Raw genomic sequence first — 22951 nt, 5'->3', positions numbered from 1 at the left:
AGCATTCTTCGAGAGGGATTGGTATCGATTGTACAATGTTCGGTTTAGTTTGGTGGATGATGTTTTAATATTTAAGGAAGAGAATCTCGCTGAATCGTTAATCCCTTGCTTTGTCGCACATGTTGAATAGAGTGCAATTGTAAGAAAATTTTTGCATCTAAATTTAAGGTAATCTCCATGTCTTAGCCCTTCATACTCTAAACAAGAAACATTTTATAAACAAAATCGGTCAATGAACTCCATAATTCAAACGAAAATGCGCTAGGACATTGCACATCTATATGACCGTCTAGATCTCTCTGCAGCTCTATGACATTGTAGAATGATGTCAGTCAATCAGTAGTTTCTCTATCCAAGCTCATTTGAATGCATTCATTAAAAAAACGCAAAGACATGTAAAATCTGACATATCAAGTATCGAATTATTGAATACATCTGCCCAAAGGGTCAGTTGACCTATACTCCTGTGTATATAAACATGAAAACCAATAATTGCAAAATATCAGATGCATGCATTTATTATATAATCTTTGTAAAAAATTTCTAGACCTGAATGTAACTTTGGATGGAAAGGAAGAAAGATGGAAGGGAAGTTTCAGTTTCGCACTCCTTCGTAAACGATGAAGCTAAATACAAAACGCGACATTGTGAAAATATACGCCGAAATCGACGAGAGAATATTTTGGCGATTGGCGTTGTAGAAAATATTTACTCCAAGCTTCAGAAACATAAATGCTGCTTAATGTTCCAATAGCTTTGATGGAAGACAGTAGCAAAGCTTCCTGCGTTATATTTCATTCGATAATTTTTTTACTGGCGAGATGCACAGGATAAATAGTTCAACTTAATCTTCATTTCATTATATAAATTTGAAATGGTTCTGACAGAAGAAACTGTGCAGTAATTAAAAAGCTGCAACGGAAGAAATAATCGAAGAACATTCTTTTGATTTGAGTGCCATCAACGATTATTACATAATCCTTATATTTATTATAATGAATAATGCTTTAATAATAGCTTGGTCACTACTTGTAATTACTTTATTTACACTAAATAGAAATGGAACTACTGCAAATTCATCTGTGGTATAGTGGAGGGACAATGTTTGGAACCCCCACTGAAGAAAAAGGAAGGTAAGAAAAAAGCTAACGTAATGAACTCGCATGATAATTTTGTACTGACGAAACGAACATGGTTAATTATTAAGAACAGACTGCTTCGGAGAAATGTATTGAATCTTTAATTCGGAAGTAACAAAAATCATAGCAGATTTTTTGAGAGTTTTGAAGGTGATAAAATACTTAATAAAGCAGTGAAAGAGTAAAGTAAGTAAGATGTGGCTAGTAGATTTCGATTCTATTAAATCATAAATTTATTCTGAATATTAGAATATTGGTTAGGTATCATATTCCATTCTTACTTTATACTGCTGCAATTGATCAAACGGTTCAATAGACTTTATCCTTGAACTAACATTTAACACGATTAAAAATAAAGAAGAAAAAATTTCATCGTTCAAATATTAATGTATTTAACAGGGCATGTGAAGGATTAAACACAAAGCAGGGATAAAAAAAAACATATAAGATTTGGGATTTACAAGTACAAGTACAGTTGCATCTCTACTGATTTATTGTTAAAAATATTCATTAATTTATATTAATATATTAAAATTAGGATATTAATTTAGTTTCTAGAATTCATGTTTAAAATTCCTTTGCTGAAATTAAAATACATTTAAAATTTAGTTTTTACATGAAATTGAAATTCCAATATTCCTTTTTCAAATATATAGTCCACAAAAATTATGTTGAATTAAATAGTTGGAAATATATAACCCATGAAAACTTATTTTCATGAATTTCGTGAAACTGGCGGAATAAAGAAGGAGAATATATCTGTAAAGTCAACTTTCGAGTCATTTATAAATCAAAATATTTAAAACCTTGTCATTTGAAGAGATTCGGGAAACCAATTCAGTAATAGAGTTTTGCATTGAACATAAACTATTGGAATAAATGTATAGTGGATTTTATGAAACATCATGAAATAACTATTGAAGTTATTTTTCAAATGACTGAAACTTTGAAATTTATCGAAACTTATTAAAATCACAAACTTTAAAGTCGTGTTTCTGTATAATAGATGGAATTGAATTGCAGTAGGAATTCATATTTATTCAAGATAAAAAGTTTTCACTTCTTTTATGCAAATTATGCGAAAGGAAAGCACTGCAATCGTTAAAAAATCATATCAGCCAGATTTTGACATACCATCACGTCTTTATTTTGTATTGTTTTTCTATCTGTTCTTGAAGATGATAACTAAAAAGCGGTATAAGTTAGGTGAACAAAATGTGATTTTTATTGTTTACAATAAAATTGTAGACACCCATCAAGTTTTGAAGAACAGCCTGCTTAAAATTTCTTCGTCAATGATTATGCGTTAATATATCAGATAGGTAACGAGCTAGGCGAATGAAGTTTAGCTCACAGTTTTAGCAGCAGAATTTTATAGGTATTAGAAAATCTATAACGAATGATTATCTTTCCTTCAATATATTTATTCGCATGTGAACATATAAATTAGTAAGTAAAAAGAGTAACATGTTGGATGAACGAATTTTCGTCTGATGACACTAAAATTATACATCAAAGTTTTGGATATAATAAATCCATTGAATGATCGACTATTTTTTTTTTTGGCAGTGTATATTTGAATACGATAATTTAAGAGCACAATGATCTGGGTTTGTGTATTTTGCGCACACCGAATTCAAATTTTAGATGCAATCTTTGAAAAAGATCCAAAATGTTAAATCGATTGCATTCGTTATATGGCTTAGTATAGAAGTTCCTCAAATCATAGATTCTAGACATCAGAATTCACAGGACTTATTCTTCTGAGAATAATGCACTCAAGGCAGAAATTATCAATATCAACCAACTAAAACATCGAGTTTAGTTTAGTTTAGTTATATTAACGTCCCGTTGGAAAGCAACACTATGGTTATTTTGGGACAGACCTCATAATTTTGAACCGTGGTCAGATGACGAGGACGACACTGGAGCTGGAACCCCCCTCTCCACGCCACACCACACCACACCAGCGGGAAGACGTTTGGCATGACGGATTTAACGTGAAACAGACCCCCTTACACGGTGGAATCGGGTCTCGAACCTGCAACCCTACGGTTCACAATCCGAGACCTTATCACCAGGCCACAGCGGCCCTAATTAAAACATCTAATCATCATCGTAGTTTAAACTGTAACTCCGTAGCAAGCTTCACAAGGGTACAGAGAGAGAGACTCATTCCAATTACGGGGCCTCAAAAGAGTCCCGTATAGGATACAGAGAGACTAGTCTTGACATCTATGAATTGTTTAAAGGTGCTGATATCGGAACCGAAATATACTACGAAAGGGTTAAGTCTTCGCTATCCATTCGCCAGGATGAGAATGAGATTGTTGAGGCAACTTAGTCGGGAACCATATTTGGATATCTACGGCCATCAGAAGGGATTTTCTGAATTCTAATGAAAGCTTCTTATCCACGAATTAGTGAGCGTCATCACCCAAGTATTTAGGATTATCAAAATAATCAAATATAAATAATATATACTTTTATATTTTTTCTAATATTTTAGTACAAAATATATGTATTTATTCTTTTTCGGAGAGCGATTTTCTAATTTCATGGATCTTTTTCGATCTTTTTCATAATAAATTAAAATTAGAACGAGTGTATTACGGTTAAAATAGATTACTTAATCGAAGATTTTTAAAAATAATTTTAAGAAATCCATATCCAAGCCAAGCAAGTAAAACGGATATTTGTAGCCAAAAATGCAAATGCGCGTTTCCTTCCATATTCTAGAAAATTGATTTACTCAACAACTTTTAAAACAGTGAAGGAAGAAATGAAACTTGACAAATAAAAAAGAACGAGACTTCAAAAACTATTTCCCCCTCATTCTGAAAATGTCACGAAACATGCAAACCGAAATTATACAACGGCTGTCTAATTTCAAAAATATTTTTTTTTTTTTCAAACAAGCTTTTTTTTAAAAATTCAAAAGTCAGCTACAATAATTTTGAAGAAGCTTAGACTTGTTTTCCTCTGAGCAGGACCGTTTTTATGTGCTAAAAAAAGCTTTGAGCTATGATTATCATATTTATAAGACAAAAATATCAAGAAAAGTTTAGGGAAAAAGAATGACACGAGTCATTTCCCCATTCACTACGATTGCTGGTTTTCAGCTTATTCAGGGGACAGTGGGCTCTATGAGACGCATTTGGGAATGATTCAGCCAGGGGTATGAAATTTTTTATGCATATGTATTAAATTATAAATACGTCACATTTCTTTAAAAAAATTTTTAAAACGGATATATTATTTTAAAAAAATTAAAAGTTATATAATTTATAAGTATTTTAAAATATTCCAGGACACTTCATTTTTAATTGATTCTATTATTTTTTTCTCATTAACCAATGTAAATTTATTTAGAACACATCCACGTAAGATTTTGTAATTCCAATTAAATGCTAATATATTTATTTTTTATTTTGGTATTTTGAATTCATTATATACATAAATCATGGCATGTCGTACCGGATTCAAGGGGCATAAAAGAACAGAAAGAATCTTCAGCAGCTAGTGGCTTCGTCTCAGTTTCCCTCAAACACAGAACTAAATGTCGAGGAGCAGTCAGGAAATTTGAGGACAATAAATCACGAAAGACTTTGTAAAAGAGGTAGAGAGTCCGAATGAACTTTTCCTATGCAGCATCGAGATTGATCTCAAATTCAATTTATCGAGAAACAAAAGAATTTTATGTTTAAAAATTTCCATTTTATGAACCATCCAGCATTGTTGGTTCTTTAACGAGTGATATTACTGTGCTCCCTATTCACTGTAGGTGATTCTAATAAAATATGATGCGTACCTATCATAAAACGCAGTGGAATTATTTAGTTATAAGCTATTACACGTTGAATGGCAATGACGTTCTTTTTTATCATTGATAATGTAAAGAAACTATGATTGCATTTGGAATATCATAACTAATAATAAACACAATGTTCTTAAACGGAAAAAAATATACATATCGGCCCTTCTATAAGCCATGCTTTGTATTCTGGATTCACCAGCGTTTCGGAAATGCATGTGGAAAACGCGAATGAGCAAACAAACAAAAAGAAAAGAAAAAAAGTCACTTCTGTAGATAACCAGTGATCTTGGTGCGACCATGTGTAACAAATATTCTATGAATATTTGTTACACATGGCGTTATTTTCAATATAATATTGGATATTGTATGATAATGAGAAAAATCCTGTTTCTTGTCAATGAACTTCAAATTTTTTCGAAAATCAAATAAGCCATTTCAAAGCAAATAATTTCAAAAAGCCATAAGTACCAATTATTCAGTGAAAAAAGGGCGCACATTTTTAATTCTTTTTCTACTGTTTTATTAATGAAGTATAGAAAGTGACAGAAAATTAAATTATTACATGCGTAAAAAAACTCGATTTCTTAATTTTGATTATCCTTCTCAATTCTGACTGCCGCGAGAAAAAAAAATTAGAATTATGTCTCAACATGATAACTCAAAACCACGAGTGAAATGTCTGAAATTTAGTATGTGTTCTTTACATCAAGCTATAAATATCCTCTGTGGATGTGAATTCAGTGACTCAAAAATATTGCGTAATGGCAGTTGCGGGAGATTTCGGATATGGGTTTTGTCACAAGAAATACAAATGTAAATTTGAATCAAATTCATTAAGAACATATGAAATTTTAGATTATTTCTTAGAATGTATAAAAAAATGGATCTGACTACTAATGAAAATGAAATATGTTAATGATTTAGAATTAAAAATGTTACTGAAAATTTAAAAAAAAAACTGAAAACCTGTAAGAGTATTAAAAATTATACTTACGAGACAGAAAGTACAAAAGTACGAGATGATGAAAACAATAAGCAAATTAAATTAAACTATAGCGAATATCATAAAGAAGAGAGCAGATAAGTACTAATTATAAAAATAATATTTTATGACCTTCTTTAAAATTGAAAATTTATTTAGAATGCGAGCTTCGCTTATTTTAACCAATCCAATTTTAACTAATCCAATTTTTCATCAAAAAATGTCCTTTCATTATTTAGTGGGCTGGTAAAAAGGTATTTTGAAAATGCTTTATTTAGAATCACGTATTATTCTTAAAGAATGTTTAGAACTATTCATAGTTTATAATTTATTAAAAATATCCCGACGAGGGAACATGGTATTTGCGATTTTCAGAAAAAGAAATTCGCTTTCTGAAATGTATGCTCGAACTTTTTTAGTTCGAGCCGATGCACTTTGGAATTTGTTTGGCAAAGTCATGTTTGAATAGAAAAATGTTGCTTTTATTCTGTGTACTCTTGCACTTTTCCACTTTGTATTTGAAATTTATTCGCTGTCTTTACATTCCAAAATCCATTTCCGTTGCTTTATAGAAGCAAACAAACGAAAAAAAAGTTCTATTTTCTCCTATCTACTACATATCTTCTCGAATCTGTATTTCGCACGGCAGTAGCGAAAACAACAGTTTCCGTTATTCTCTGATATATCTATCTGTCTATTGGAAAAACAAGAGAAACAGAATCTGTAATTTCTTTGAGCAAGATAAGAACTTTTTTTCGACTGCGGAAACTGTTATGTCAACATCGCCCAAGGAGCCAGCGAACGAGACATGATAAACGAAAATTAATTTCTTTTTGTGTTTTCTTTTTCGTACTGGATGATTGATAAGAATGATCGTAGAGCTATCAATAAAAATATTTGCTGAGAATTTAGACCTTTTATACTGCGATTGTGAGCAGAAAACTACACTGAAATCATGGCATGAGGTGGCAACATATGCAGGAGGATTGATTAGTTCGAAACGAATAAACACATGTGCACGAAAATTTGGCATTCACTCAGAAAGAATGAAAATAAAAATAAATATTTATGTCGAAACACGCTGATAAATTTCGATCTTTCTGTGGTTAACAGAGTTATGCATGATGAAACATGAATTATTATAACTGTTAGACAAGAAATCGTGCTTTTAACAGCATTAAAGAATACTTTTAATGCTACGGCAGAGCATTGCCAACTGAAATGCTGTTTAGAGTCAAGATAGTAACTAAATTTTACTCATCTAACATACTGATTTCCTTTAGAATGACCCTGTTCACATACACAAAAATAAACAGTGAGAGACAGTTCACCCTTTAATGAACTCAATGCATTATTGGGAACTGATTTTTATGTGCACCAGGACGAACAAAGGAATGGCACAGATTTCATCCAACAGTTGATATACCTCTACAATTTAGTGGGGTATATTGAAGGACCGATAGCGTTCATCTAGCTCTTTCTGTTTTTAAGAGATTAGGGATACGTAATTAAGAGCAGAGATACATAATCCAACCAGCGGACCCAACCCACAACTTCTTTCCCAACCATTTGAAACCAAACTTTAACACAGAACTACATTTACACAGTTCACAAAATCTCAAACCAAATTTGATATATTTAAGTTATTACATTTTTGAGCTATCACGTTTACATTCTTCTGAAAGTTCGTCTCTTGCTGTATTTGGCTCAAAATTTGACAGGTGCATAAGTTATAAATGCTCAATCTGCGTACCGAATTTTACACATCTAGCTCTCTTAGTTTTGCATTTATCCTGTAAACATATTTGAACAATCGGGCAAATAGATTTTGCCCCAAATTTGATTGTAAATTTGGTGCAGAGATTATATACCAAATTTCATACGTCTATCGTAAAGCGTTCCTGAGTTATCTTTGTCACCAACAGACAGACAAGACATGATGACAAAAACATGATTCAGGAAGGTCTAAAACATGAAGATTCTTCAAAATCTCGAGTTCGAATTTTCGAGAATTCGTTAGATCGAGTTTTTAATGATGAAAGTTTTTTTATTGTACCTGAAAGAAAATAAAAATATACTTTAACTAGCGTCATAAAATAGATTACCGAAAATTTAAATGAAGCTCATTAGACCTGAAGCTGATTTTTAACTTTTCTTACATAGATATTTGTATACAAAACAAGAATTAGTTTTTCTAGAAATATTATACAGCCTATTTTAAACTAAGGATTAAATCTGATTTCATTTGCTTTTGCGAATTTCTGTTTCTTAAATCAGGTGTTTTTTCCTTACATTATTATTTACACAAAAATTTCTTTCATTTATTTTCCTAGAAAAAAAAACGAAGAAAGTCGGATCTAAAATGAAGTAATTAAATATTAAAATAAGAGCTCTAAGCTAATAAGCTTTGAAATTTTTAAACTAAATACACAAAGAATTTTTTAACAGATGTCTAGTTATTGTTAAGTTTCACTTGATAAGAGAAAGTTACACAAATGCATAATTTATGCGAGGCAAGACGCGTTTTAGGAAAATATTGCAGTAAGGAGGCGCATTAGAAAACACAACACATTTAAGTTAGACAACAAAGACATCGTAAACATACTCTTCACTTGTTAGTTAGCTTTCTTAAATGCTATTTATTCCTTAAACAGATTTTGCATTTTATATCATAACTTCATCGATGTCAGGACATCTTTCTTTGATAAAAGTGTTTGTGGGTCATCAGCGTAACTTTAATAACGTCTGTGCTCGTCTTGCATAACGTGGTTTTGCTTGCTTTGAATTCATTTACTTGCTTTACCACATGCATTTATTCTCGTTCTACGTTCGAGTAACAATATTTACTTCTGAAAAGATACTTCTTAGACCATAAGCGGACTGCTAGGGAGATATGGAAACTAGCTGGTTCTCAGTAAAGGATCTCGGTAAGTACCGGAGAATTTATCCTAGATACTTTTACATTCATAAGTTGAACTTCTTTCACTAGTTCGCTGATTTAAATATGCCTATTATGTTGATGACTGTAATTGAGCTCCTAAACTAAAATGCAGTTTACCCGACTATCTTTTATTCTTAGAAGAAGATTGATTTCTTTTTTCTTTTCCTCTAAGTGCAACAGTAGTGGATTTTTGAAATACATTGTAGTTATTGTCTTCACAAATGACACTATGATAAAAATTACGTGATATCATTGAAGTTATATAGTTCGGAATTGATCTTATTAAATTTAAAACTGGTAGGCCTATTTGAAGGGATTTTGATTTTAAACACGAGTTATTGATTTTGTGTAAATGGAACAAAATTCTTCATATGGAAATTGTCTATTATCATGCGCCACTTTATGAAATTCTGAGATAAAGTAGAAATAACATTTCAACCGCCCCTCGATTAGCTATAGATTTATATGAATCGTCAATTTGAGCCGGATAATTAAAAAATATTGATAAATGAATTGGTTTCAGTATACGTTCTCGATCCCCGAGTGATGAATTTCTTCCAAATAATTCAAAGAAGAGATATGCCCCAAATGCCTTCTTCTGTGAGCCAGGATGCTAAAATACAGCATCTAATTTTGTGTAAGTATTAGAGAAAGAAATACAGTAGACTGTCTGTACACATATATGTGATATAAAAGTCATCACGCGTATTTTTGCCGAGTAGACGTCGCGAATAAAATTTAATTGACATTTTAACACTTATCCTTAATACTTCGAAGCCTTAAATGCACACATAAGATTTTTACGGCATTTTAAAATTTTAAGAAGATACATTTTTCATAACTTTTTAATGATTATTTCCATGTAATTTTTTTTTTATTTTAAATTTTTTTCAAAATTTTGTAACATGGGTTTAACAGGTGTAATGAAATGTAAGCCAGTTTTATCATTTCGCTAAATATTTCACTCACTTGTCTTTTAAACTGTTGAAACTATTGAAATATTCTTAATTTTTTTAAAAATTATTGTACTTAATCTGCTAATGTTTCACTTCAAAAGAAGCCGTTGTTGAATACTTCTAAATCTTTATTTTAAATACTGCTCTTCTTTTCTGTAATATAAAGAATTCCTCGAGATTTCGGATGCAAATACATTATGCACAGAACACAATGGTTGATGCGATCGAACTCAAAATATTATCACCCACAGGTAATTTGAACTAAAAGCTCAAAATTCAGGATTTTTTTAAAAACTGGACAGTTAATTTTTATTTTAACATCATGTACTTTTTCTTATTTTGGTTTTAATAATTTTTTTTTCACAGGACAGTTCACTTGTATTATCTATTTCCCGTTTTTACTTTTGTTTCCATATATAAAATTGAATCTCATGGAATACTTTTCCTTCACGAGTCTCTTCATTCTCCTCTCTCTCCAATACACGGCTTTAAAGAAAGTTTGCTTCTTGCGTCAATCAGTAAAACGAATATTATTGGTTTATTGCATTGCTGACATATAGATATCAATAAACGGATAAACATGTCTATCATTGTTCTAGTTAGAATCGGGATTCAAATTTAAAATTGTGAAATGAATGTTTTCATAATTTGTTACCTTGAAGACACTCAGGGGTATTATGTCTATTCGTCATTGAATATTTAACAGCATTTTCAGATTGGACAATTTCTTCTTAAAACGACGATGGCTTACTCATAAAATGAAGGCTCGCAACGAGAAAGTGCGTTCCGTTCAGAAATGCTTAAAATCATTAAAATGCCGACGATCTTCTTCAAGCGTTTGACGGATCAGAAAGTAAAGCCTCATGTTTTCTTGAATTATCAGATTCACTTCAGGGGTTTAAACATAATTTTAGATTGTTTAATAAATTTGAATGACTCCAAAAATGCTGAAAGCTAGCTCTATTTTTAGGGGAGTTCTGCTGCTGTTTCATTCCAAATTTGCTGCAATAAAACAATAATATTAAAAAAAGCCTTGTTTTAAATTAACCGCTGTACTCGTACCTTGCCTGCATCTAAGATTTCAACCTAATGAATCACTACTCTAATGAATAAGAATAAAAGACCCTCTTAGTACTTACGTAGGAATGCCATTTGTTTGATATAAAAGTGTAAAAATTATTTACTGATTCCTACTCTAGAATTTGGCTACTGGATTCTAGATTGGGATATCTAGATTCTATGTTTCTAGTAGCGTTTTTAAGGGATTAAATTTAACATAAAATGTTAATATTATCAAGTGAAGGTAACGTAAACACTCTTTGGCTCAGATAATTAATTTTTTTTTTAAATGTACTGATTGGTACTTTTAGCAAAAAGTCTATTTTTAATACTGAAAAATCAAAATGAATAGAATGCTTCAAGAATCTTCAATGATAGAAGGAGAATTTGCAGTTGTCTCCTATACAAAATTAATTTTTGGAGAAAAATTTGGACAAACGATATTAATTTGTGATTATGCTTGTACAAAGTTTGCTGAAAATTTCAGACAGTTGAAGGAGAATCAATAATCAATGTCTTTTTCTTGGTTTTAGGAGAGTCAATAAAGATTATCATCTAGTCCGATTACATTTAGCAAAACTAGGGTAAAAACTACACGTTCCATTACACTCGTTACTATTATATCGTTTTTTAATTTTTAAGCAGTACAATGAGGTATAAAATGGAATAATTTATCCCTAGAGTTCATGGTATTTTGATAAATGTGGTACCTATTTTGAATTAATGGGATGAATAAGAGAAAGCAATAAAACCCTTAATTGTCATAATTAGGCGTTTTAATATTAACTACGACGAAAACAGAATTCCAACAATTTGGAAATTTAGATAATCCGCAAGTAAATAACTTACACTGAGTAACATGTAACATGAGTGTTAAGAATACTCACATTCATGTAAATAAACACATATTTTGAAAAAAATTAATTGTTTTTCTTTATTTTTAAATAAAATTTTGTTCAATAAATTCAAATTAAAATTATTCAAATTAAATTTATTGTTCATTGGCTACATTAACATTTTAAAATTTCTAAAATATGAAACAAAATTATATCACATAGTTAAAAATGCAATAATTTTAAAAGACAGCAGATTTTGAATATATATTTTTAAAAACTAATCATAAGCATAACTAAAGCGAAAGTAAAAATGCCGAAGAAAACTTCAACATTCGCAAAGAAGAGTGAATGATAAAAACCTTTAAACGGAAAATTAGCTTAATATTTCTTAATAAAATTCTGCTTAAATGAATTTAAAAAGATTAAAATTAGGTAAGTAGCCTTTATAAATGAAATTGATGCCACTAAAAAGTTATTTTTTCTAAATTTTCGGATGGTGTAAAAACAATTTTTGTCTAATGATTTGCTTAGAATTTGCGTAGGAAACTTTAAAATCTTCATTTCACCCCCTTTAATGGTTCGTAGAAAATCGCAATAAAAACAGCAAAATATTTTATGCTATTCTCTATGCATTACAATAAATAATAGAAATGATGAACATATGCCTGGAATGAATGAACATATACCTGGAATAATAAATGAAAAATAAGTTTACAAATTTATCATAGTATTCAATATTTCCTTTTTTCTACTTGTACCTGATCAATTGATTCTGGTATGAACACGGGTTTCAGGCGATTCCAGGAATATCGATTTATTTCATCATTATTTGAGACTAAAACAAATCCAGTAAGAAAGCTGAGTTTTACTTAATTGCTTCATTATTTGATTGTTCTCGGATGGTTTAAGTATTTAAGAGATAAAACGCATTAAGTTCTTCTTATCAGCCACGAATATTTAAAATTATTATCACAATGTTTATTTCATTTTAAACGCCAAAGAGTGCTTTAGTAATAATAAATGAACAAAAACGAATTAGATTTCACCAAAAAATGCTTATTCGTTATTTCTTGTTATATAAAGGCTGTTTCCTTTTCTTAAATCAGAATAGAAAATTTTGAGGCTTAACTTCTTTGCATAAATGGCATGTACATATCACGTACAATACCAATGGATCATACACATCGTTTATGGGAAGAAGTAAAACCTCAAAATTTGCTATTAAATGAATTTATTATTTTAATTTAATTAGAAATATCAAAAATTCACCTAATTCCATACTCGAATCATACACGTCTTTTATGCATAGAAATTAAATCTCAAAATTTACTGAGAACAATGTGGTGTCAATGAATACTCTCATATAATACATTCCAAACGCCGCCCACCCTCCCCAATTTAATGTTAACAACTGTTGTTCATGTTGCTGCAGGAGAAAATGCTTGAAGTAACTGACTTGAAGCAGGAGCTTGAAGTAATGCTTCAGGAGCTTCAAGCTTGAAGTAATGCTTGAAGCAGGAGAAAATGCTTGAAGTCTGGAAATAGACGTTAAATGACACGCATATCACGTTACTAACGTCAGTCAACTCCTTCCTTCATTTAAACAGGAAATGAATATGTCTTTCAACGGGCTTGTTTATTTAGTCAATTTTATTTTTAATAAGTATCAGGTGAGGGACAGCAAGTTCGATAGTTCCATGTACTAAAAGAAACGATTCATAAACGAACTCTGCAAATAAATTAGAATTTAAGACAGGTGAATATAGACTGTTATCACATAAATGTAACGTCCGTTATTCAAACGCATTGAGTTTTCGAATGGACAATCATTTAGAATGCATACAAATCTGATAGTATGCTTTTTAAATGAGGCTTCATTTTACGTCAACAAACTATCCCGAAGAGAAAAAAGAAAGAAGAACGAAACTCTGAGTTTCCCCGAATTCTTTCCAAATATAGGAATTTCCTTTAAATTCTTTCTCTTTGCTACGAATGAGCGATTGTCCACCGATAGTTCGAAAATGAATGCATATCAGCACGTTTTATAAAATCATTTTTTAACGATAGTGGGATTGCACATATATTTTTGACTCAGTATACAACATATTGAGATACCGATTTACTTTTAAAAACCTTTAAAGTTTAAAGTCTTTAAAACCAGTATTTACTGATTGATTTTTAAAAACAAAACCGGTTCATTGCCTTTTTGCCTGTTAAAACAATTTCTTTTTGTCATTGAAGTATTTTTCATAAAATGATGACTATGGAAGCGTGGTGATAATCGACAGTATGCTTATTGCAAACTAAAAAAAAAAAAAAAAAAAAAAAAAAAAAAAAAAAAAATTGACCGTTCTGCCTCCATTACCAAGAAAGGGATACCGCACTCGAGAATCTTAGTGCAAAGAAAACAAGAAAAAGTTTGAATGCTTAGAAAGTGAGAGAAAGAAAGGTTTAATTACTCCCTGGGCGGCTCATGCGGTAGGTGGAGATCAAAATCCGTGAACTGAATCTGGACTCGCTCTTTCCCTCTGCCCATGAACGAGTAGACGCAGTAGACGTCCGCCGGGTAAGGTTCCGGGTAATTAGGACTTGTGAAAGTGCCGTTCTTCGAGACATCGCTGGAAAATTCTTGGCCGCAAGAGAAAGGAACTGCAACAAAGAAAGCACAAACATCCTGATTAGAATCCCGGAGTAACGAGTATCCATTTGAGTGAGGACGACACAAAACACAACATGTTGCCGAGTACCAATTAAAGCAGACATGTACGACAGGATCGACCGATTTTCGGAACGAGAGACGGCGGTTTTCTTTGAAAGCAATTCTGTAAGCGTGTCGTCACGCTGGAAATTGCTTTCGGTGAAATGATATAGCTTTTCTTCTATCTAAAATAGCATAATTTTTTTCTTCAAATGGGTGGTTTATGAAACACGTTGTTGGACTTTTTGTTATCAGATAGATAATATGAGATAATGAATCTTTTCCTTTAAATGATCGCTTTAAAAATGGTTTATTTTTATAAAGATGTATCCGGCTTAAAATATTATGAACTATTTGCACGATGATAGGTCGCATTCAAAGACAATTTTTCTAATAATATATTGCGCTTTAAATGACTTTTAAATGTTGAATGTTCACATTTGACATGATTCACTAAACATTTGATAATTTTATTTAAATTGGCTTTTTTTAAATTTGAAGATTTTATCTAAAACGATTTATTATTGCTTAAAAGATTTTAGCATTTATAAAATAAAGAGTTTAAAATGTACTTATAAAATGTTGTTTTTATTACATTGCTACATTATATTGCTGTTTTCCTTGATGTATTATTCTCTTTTCAAAACAAATGACATAAAAACTGAACACTGTCGGATTTCTAGTTCTTCCAGGTTCAACGATTGCAATTTAAAATGACAGTGAATCTCGCTTAACGAGTCCACATCCTAACGAATCATCTGTAATGCGGAAACACTTGTTCAGTGAAACAGTTTTTTTTTCCCACAGGCTCAATCTAAAATAAGGATATTCATCTATAATACATGCTTTTCATACAAGAAAGTTTTCTATATATATCTGTTTCCGCCTACGTTTCAAAAAATTGCGAAAATGGGACAGAATATCACCTTTAAATAAATACGCAGCGCATAGCTTACACAGTTTCCTTTTAACTTACGATGCAGCGATTTCCGATGCTTTCAGCCTCTTCCTTACATCCTTAATGGGAAATGGATACTTCACTAATCTCCTCCTTCCTTCCTCCCGTCCTTTAATTTCTCGCTGTGATACAGAATGCAGTTTTTGATTAGACTTCGTTTCAGTATCCCGAAGCTATCGCCCATCGAAGATTCAACTTCGATAAGGGGTGAGATGCGAAAGAATGAGTGCGTTTCCGGTATTCTTCGTCATTCTTTGACCTTGATTACCGCCACATTTGATACTTTTTCGCACAGTTTTTCTTTTTGTCCCCCGTGTATGTCATTGCCGTGTCGTTTCTGACCGTATTAGTTTATTTTAACACAAAATTACGTATTGATTGCTTATATTGATTATATTGATTGCCGTTGAATCCGTTGTCAACAATCAGAACACAATGCGCATGCGTGAATTTTCAACGCCAGTTACGGTAACGCAAATGCGTCAATTTCTCTACGACAGTTGGGATAACGCTATGCAGATTAGAAATTTTTAATTTCCTTTTTTCTGTTTTATTTTAATTCAAAAGTATTTCAGAATGAATCTGAAAGATCGATTAATTAATAATGTTTAATTTTAAATGCATCAAACATTAAGAAAATAAGCATAATCATTTGAAATAATCGGCCGAAAAATGTTAACCCTAGTCTCATTAGTGTGGGGAAAAACGAACTGAAGCCTTACTCATTATAATATGAAAAGAGTTTTTTGGCGGAAAAGTTAGTTTTTAATTAATAATTAAAAATTCAAAAAAGGGACCTCAGGTGCATGTTCCCGACCTCCAAGGTATACATGTACCAAATTTGGTAGCTGTAGGTCAAACGGTCTGGCATGTAGAACGCCAACACACACACACACACACACACACACACACACACACACACACACACACACACACACATGGAGTTTTATATAAGTACTAGCCGCCTTTGGCGACCAGCCGGTTCGCCAATCTTAATGCTCGTTAAAATTTCAATAATTCAATATTTTATGTAATTCCTACTTTAATAGCTTCTTCATCAAATATTTTAAAGCTTCAAATTTTGATAGTCATGTAATTCACTCATAATAATATAAAGTCCTTCAGCCATAACATAATATGTATCTCTCTAATTTTCTGTTAGTTCCGGTAGAATTTATTAAAATGGAAATGACTAAACTGCAATTAATATAATATTTTTTACTGAAACAAAGCATTTTTTTAATAATATGATTACTGATAATAGAGTCACTGAGCGTTTAAACTTTATGGGCACTAAAGAATATCTTTCTTAATTTATGTATTATCTCAAGAATTTGTCAACAAAATTTTCTCAGATTCATCATGAACAGATCGATTCATTAACAATGTTTAATTTTAAATGCATCAAACTTTAAGAAAATAAAATGAATCGTTTAAAATAATCGGTCGAAAACAGGTTTAAAAAACTACTTTAAAAACGATGTACTTAAAACTATAAGCATATACAAAAAATATATAACTAACATAAATACAATTTACTTACAAAAGCATGCAACTAACCTAAAAATAATTTAAATCAACCGTTGATAACGGTTGTCATGGCAACATTCAGAATGCGCATGCGTGAATTTTCTTCGCCAGCTCCGGTAACGCAAATGCGTGAATTTTTCTACGCCAGTTGGGGTAACGCTATGCAGATTATACATTTTTAATTTCCTTTATTCTGTGTTATTTTAATTCAAAAGTACTTCAGAATGAATCTGAAACATGGATTAATTAACAATGTTTAATTTTAAATGCATAAAACATTAAGAAAATAAACAGAATCGTTTGAAATAATCCGCCGAAAAATGTTAACCCTAGCCTCATTTCTGTTGGGAGAAAAAAAAATTGAAGTTGGCGGTGGGGAAAATGGAAGATTTTTTTGGCGGGAAAGTTAGTTTTTAATTAATAATTAAAATTTCAAAAAAAGGGACCCCAGGTGCACATTCCCGACCTCTAAGGTATACATGTACCAAATTTGATAGCTGTATGTCAAATGACCTGGCCTGTAGAGCGCCAACACACACACACACACACACATTGAGCTTTATTATAAGTATAGATAGATAGATGTAAATACCTCCTCTTTTCATTTTTTCTCTCTCTTCTACTTTTACAAAACGAACGCATCCTGACACATGCGCATAAGCGCGAAGGGTTTTCGAATCCATGAATGAAAGGTATTCTTGTGCTAGAATTACCAAAGTGTCCGACATATTTTTTCACTCTTTCATTAACTATATATTTAAGATTCCGCTGTTTAAAAAAACGAAACAAGCGTTAAACATAGACTGATGCTGAATGTAAGCAGGATTTCGTTAAGATATCAACTCTTCATTCATTTTATAAAATCTCGTCAAAGAAGAAATTATTTTTTCGCATTTTGTTTTGCTCATCATTCATTATTAAAGATGCCCGTTAAATTAGGTTTGACTGTAGAAAGGCTTTTCCTCTATTTAAACATTGCGTTTTTTCTAATATTCTAAAAATATATATAAAAAAATACATTGTTCAATTCAAGCTAATATGTGATATAAAAAGAAAAAAGTGAGAGAAATTAAAAAGTTTTGAAACTTTAAAGAAACAAAAATGCTGCTATGATAAGCAATGAAGCAGAAATTATTTATTCAAATACGATATAAAAATACTGAGTCTGTCTCACTTCAAATTTATTTTGCAAACATTCAAGTCTAATGTATTGTCGTTAGTTTATACATTAATATAGAAAATTTGTCTTAAATAAATATTAACAGTAAATTAGTATATGATAACAAATTTTAGCAAGAATGTATTAGGAACAATAAAAAAGAATTCATACAATCCACGTATTAGTAACTACGATATAAACTAAAAAGTAAGCATGACAGAAAAATGCACGCTTCTGGGGAAGACATTATTCATTTTTCGTATGTATTTGAGATTGTATTTGCAAGTAACGGGTAAATAAACAGTGAGCAGGAACTGAATACAATTATGTAATCTATTTCCAATTCTCATTTTTACAGACCATTTTTCTTCTTACAAACTGTACCAAAGTGCGCGAATCTTTCCTTCCAAAACTGAATACAAATCTTAGTATATTAAATACAGTAATTGATTACTATAAAATGACTGCACTTGAATTTATTTCGTAATACTTTGTGAAAAAGGATTACTTGAAAATGAGCACTTTGGATTGGATCGAATATTGAATGAATGTGCATGGAACATCATTGATCATTTCAAACTGTGATACGGAAAGGAATGTTTTAAAAATAAGAATTCCTTTGAGAATGCTGAAATGTAATCATAAAGCATGGCTGAGTTTTACATTTCGGAATATAATTTTGCATTCTTCTAGAAAAAGATCTACACTAATACCATGAATCTATGTACAAAAACTTCAGTCTGAAACCTGAGATAGAGGCTGAAATATATTTATTTGTCAAAAGATTTCTCTTCCAGCTACATGGCGTGTCAACGTTTCTTACAGATGCCGTCTTTTATGATGAAAAAGGACTCTTCACTTAATATTTCTGGCAATTAGCAATATAAAAAAAATAGCAAAGCAGCATAGTTGAAATTTTTCCACGATGCACAGTGATGAGACGGACGAGAGAATAACTGCAAGTCGAACAGAATCGAAGAGGCGTCGTGGATAGACATTTTTTAAAAGTTTTTCTAACTTATTTAAAAACATTTTTTCTATGTATATATCCTGAAATCATTTCGCAGCATTTTCTTATTTTTATTCTTGCATTAGCAGATAATTTTAGACATAAAAATTTGATTAAAGATAACTTGGTTCATTTAACATTTAAAGATTCTGCATTCGGCTGCCATTACTTTTCTATTGTTTTGGGGAATACAATAAGAAAAAACATTCCTATTAAGATACAAGATTGATTAAAGCGGTAACATTAAATACTGTCACGATATAAAAGATTATTTTTTGTCATTTTTTATAATTATTTATGGTTTGGCTGTACCACATCATTTTATTTTATCTGTTTCTATTTGCACTTCTTTTTTAAAAAAAATTATTAGTACAATTAAAGACGAGAGAATGAATACCGATTATCAGTTCCAAGATTTAATTTTGGTGTGTTTTATACTTCGAAATAAAAATTGCTAAAAGTATTTAAAATTGAAAATGGCACAACAGTGATTTTGCAAATGTACGTAGCATTAATTTTTAATATGATTTCAATGTTATAAGCAAATATATTTTAATATAAACAGCAAAAAATTCAAGAAAAAATCAACAACTTTTGTTTAATCGCTTTATAACATATTATTTCACAGCGTTGAGTATTCACAAAGAAGTGGAAATGAATATCAGACCATTTTACTAAACCAAGTCCGAATGTTTGGATATTAAATGGGAAGAGGGAGTAAAATTAATATAATAAACGTAGGAATCAGAGAAGAAAAAGGCGTTTTATAAGCAGAGAAATCATGTTCCTTCCATAATTCGCACGAGAACCACGTGCATTTTTAAAGATTTGTAACTTATCTGTAATGCTTAGTATAGGATTGAAATAAAGATCTTGTGATAATGGATTCACTAAGAGCGAACTCAGGAAATGATACATAATTATTACTTCCAGCTATTATTTCTCTTCCAATTTAACATGAAAATGTTTTCGGGGTGTTTAAAGTTCAGACTTTATGCAAATGAGGTGGCATAAATATCGTTCAGCAAATAAAGCAGTGGCTGAGGAAATCAAATTTTCATTAAGTTACAATGAAGTTTTGAACCTCCTTTGATTTTTACTTTTTTGTATGTGAAGTATTGAAAAATATTAAAATCGTCGAAGAATTTGAATGCGAGATTTTGACGAATCTCTGCGTCTTTAATTTCCCTGGGCTCGAAAAACACATTTTTGGAAAATCTCAGCCTATCTGCGATTCGAGCTAGGCGGATGAAATGTAGCATACGATTTCATCAAATGTGAAGATTTCTATGAAATTTTGAGCGAAATCTGTTCAGTGGAAGTCTGTGTGTCAACTGTTCGAGTCTAAATTAACAAAAAGAAGAGAGTTTGAGAAATAAAATTCGGTAAACAAATTTCGCATTTATAGATTAGACACTTATCAAATTTTGAGCCAAAACCTACAAAGGGTTGGCCGTCTGTCTGTTTGTACTTTCAGAAACATGTAAACGCGATAATTATGTACGATATGCAGTGATTTAAATATATTAAATTTTGTATGTGATTTCGAGATGACAAGCGCAGTTTTGTGTCAAATTTCTGCTTCAATTAGTTGATGAAAATGCGACTAAAAACCAACTCTATTTTATGATACTACTAACTCTATGTCAAGGATTAATAGCAAAATATTCGCAATCCCTCTATAGTAAAAATGCTCAAATCATAATTCCTAAATGCAAGAAAGGTTCCTCTCGAAAATTATATCTTAATTTTTTGTATCAAAAAAATAATTTTTCAACTACTTTTATTTTAATTAGCCCATTAAAAATAAAATTGTCACTTAATTACTTGAAGAATTATGGTAAAGGAATGGAATTATTATCTATTTCGAAAAAGTGTTTTAATATTTTATATTAAGCAAATCTTTAATTTATCTGCAAAAATTTGTCATAAATAAATTTTTGTTCAGAAACTTTTATTCTGAAATTCTTCTAGCTTTGTTGATTTGGAATGTTATATATATATATATATATATATATATATATATATATATATATATATATATATATATATATATATATATATATATATATATATTGTCAAGAAAAAATTGGGTTTTACTGACAGTGCCGTGCCAACTAATTTTAAAAACAAAATATTAAATTTACTTGGGGTAACTAAATTATTTCGGTTGCTTATAAAAATTACTCTTCCATAAAACTGTTGAAAAGTGATAAAAGTGATTTAATTTCTTTATTACGAAAATTTTTAAATATTACAAAAATAAACAAATCATATTTTTCATTCTAGGAAAATAATTAAAATTGCTTCACATTCTAGACTTCAAAATAATGCATGAATTATTTAAATCTACTGGACAGAAAACTGCGAATTAAAAATTATATTTGCTGAACATGGCGCTTTAAAATATTCATGGAATTTTAGTTGTTTCTATTAATCATTTCAACGCTGATTTGAAAACAGCTATTTTGAATAATTTATGTAAATTCGAACAATGTTATCTACGGCATTAATATTTAAAAGGTGTTTTATTATTTTTAAATGAAATGATGTGAGAGATTAAAATAAACTATAATTAGAACTTTAAGAAAAAGGAATGAATAAGGAATTCTAATTCATGACAAGTACATAAACTTTTTTACAAAATTGCCCAAAAAATTCTAGAGGCTTTAAAAAATAAAAAATTAAGCATAAGATTATTTTTTTTCTATGAGGGTTGCTGTTCAATTTATGATGATAAAAAGAATTTTTGAATGGAAAATTATTTCTGTTTGTTTTAATGTTGCATTAAATTTGTATGCAGTTGTAAAACATAATATCGTGTGTTCGCTTTTAACATTGACGATTACTTCTATTTATTTTTTCTTTCTAATTCTTTCAGAAGCTTAATTTGTATATTATATAATTGATATTCAGCTTGTTTTTAGAATTTTTTAAAACTGTAATCAGTGTTGATTTTGTGAATTTTTTTTTTGTAATTATTTAACTGGGTAGTTTAATATGTTACTTATGTTCAGAAAACCGCATCTAAAGTGAAATGTATCCTCATATACGCACATGTATATTTTGTGCTCACATGTTTTGTTTTTCTATCTGTGCAAACAAACACACATACACATACATAAGTCAAGTTTATGTATAATATAAACTTAATGTGCATAATAAGTCAAGTTTCGACCTTTATTCTCCTCATTGTACGCATTTATGCTTCCTGATTTTGTATTAAGTATATATTAAGAGTCTGAAATTCGTTAAAAAATAATTGAAAAGTTTTACTTGCATGGTTAAAATAAATTGGAGTTGGTCAGCATAAGAAGTTATTTTATATTTTATGAAATATTTAAGATCTCCTAGGCAATTAAAGTAGATATTTAAGATTCCTAAATTATCTTTATTATAAAAAAGTTATTTAATTACTTTTTACGATCAGAAAATTAAGTTTCCAAAATAATTTTCAATTAGCATTGTATCGTTTGAATAATCTTCGAATATTAAGAATCATGCTCTTGCTATAATACCTTATTTTTCAATATTAAAATTTATACGATGTTTTCAAACTATAGAAAGTTATCTAAAATATATCACTGCTTAATTTAACATGGAAACTTATTTTTAAAGAATTTAAATGTAATATTTTAAGAAAGTTTGACTTAGATTAATAGTAACTGGCACTTGCAACCAGGTTTTGAAAATTCAGATAATAATTAGTTTTTGAGTTTTCAAAAAATACATCGCATACTGAAATCATAATAAAATATTTTTATATTTCATGCAGTTTCATGCACAAGCATCCATGCTCGCGCACAATGATGGAAAAGGAATGATAGAAATTAGAAAAAAAATCGTCATTATCAGTTGATAGTATAT

General features: G+C 30.2%; 1 protein-coding gene across 3 annotated transcripts in view; it reads right to left on the bottom strand.

The window, feature by feature from the left end:
• Window positions 1-22951, bottom strand: part of LOC129981942 (suppressor of lurcher protein 1-like) — a 554298-nt gene that overhangs the window by 67088 nt on the left and 464259 nt on the right. For all 3 annotated transcript variants that reach the window (XM_056093005.1, XM_056093007.1, XM_056093006.1), the window contains exon 2: window positions 14190-14379. In XM_056093005.1, the coding sequence (XP_055948980.1) occupies window positions 14190-14379 (190 nt within the window). The remainder of the gene's footprint in view (window positions 1-14189; window positions 14380-22951) is intronic.

This window comes from Argiope bruennichi, chromosome 8 (genome assembly GCF_947563725.1).
Source record: "Argiope bruennichi chromosome 8, qqArgBrue1.1, whole genome shotgun sequence".
Lineage (NCBI taxonomy): Eukaryota > Metazoa > Arthropoda > Arachnida > Araneae > Araneidae > Argiope > Argiope bruennichi.
This window is presented reverse-complemented; position numbering and strand designations above follow the sequence as displayed.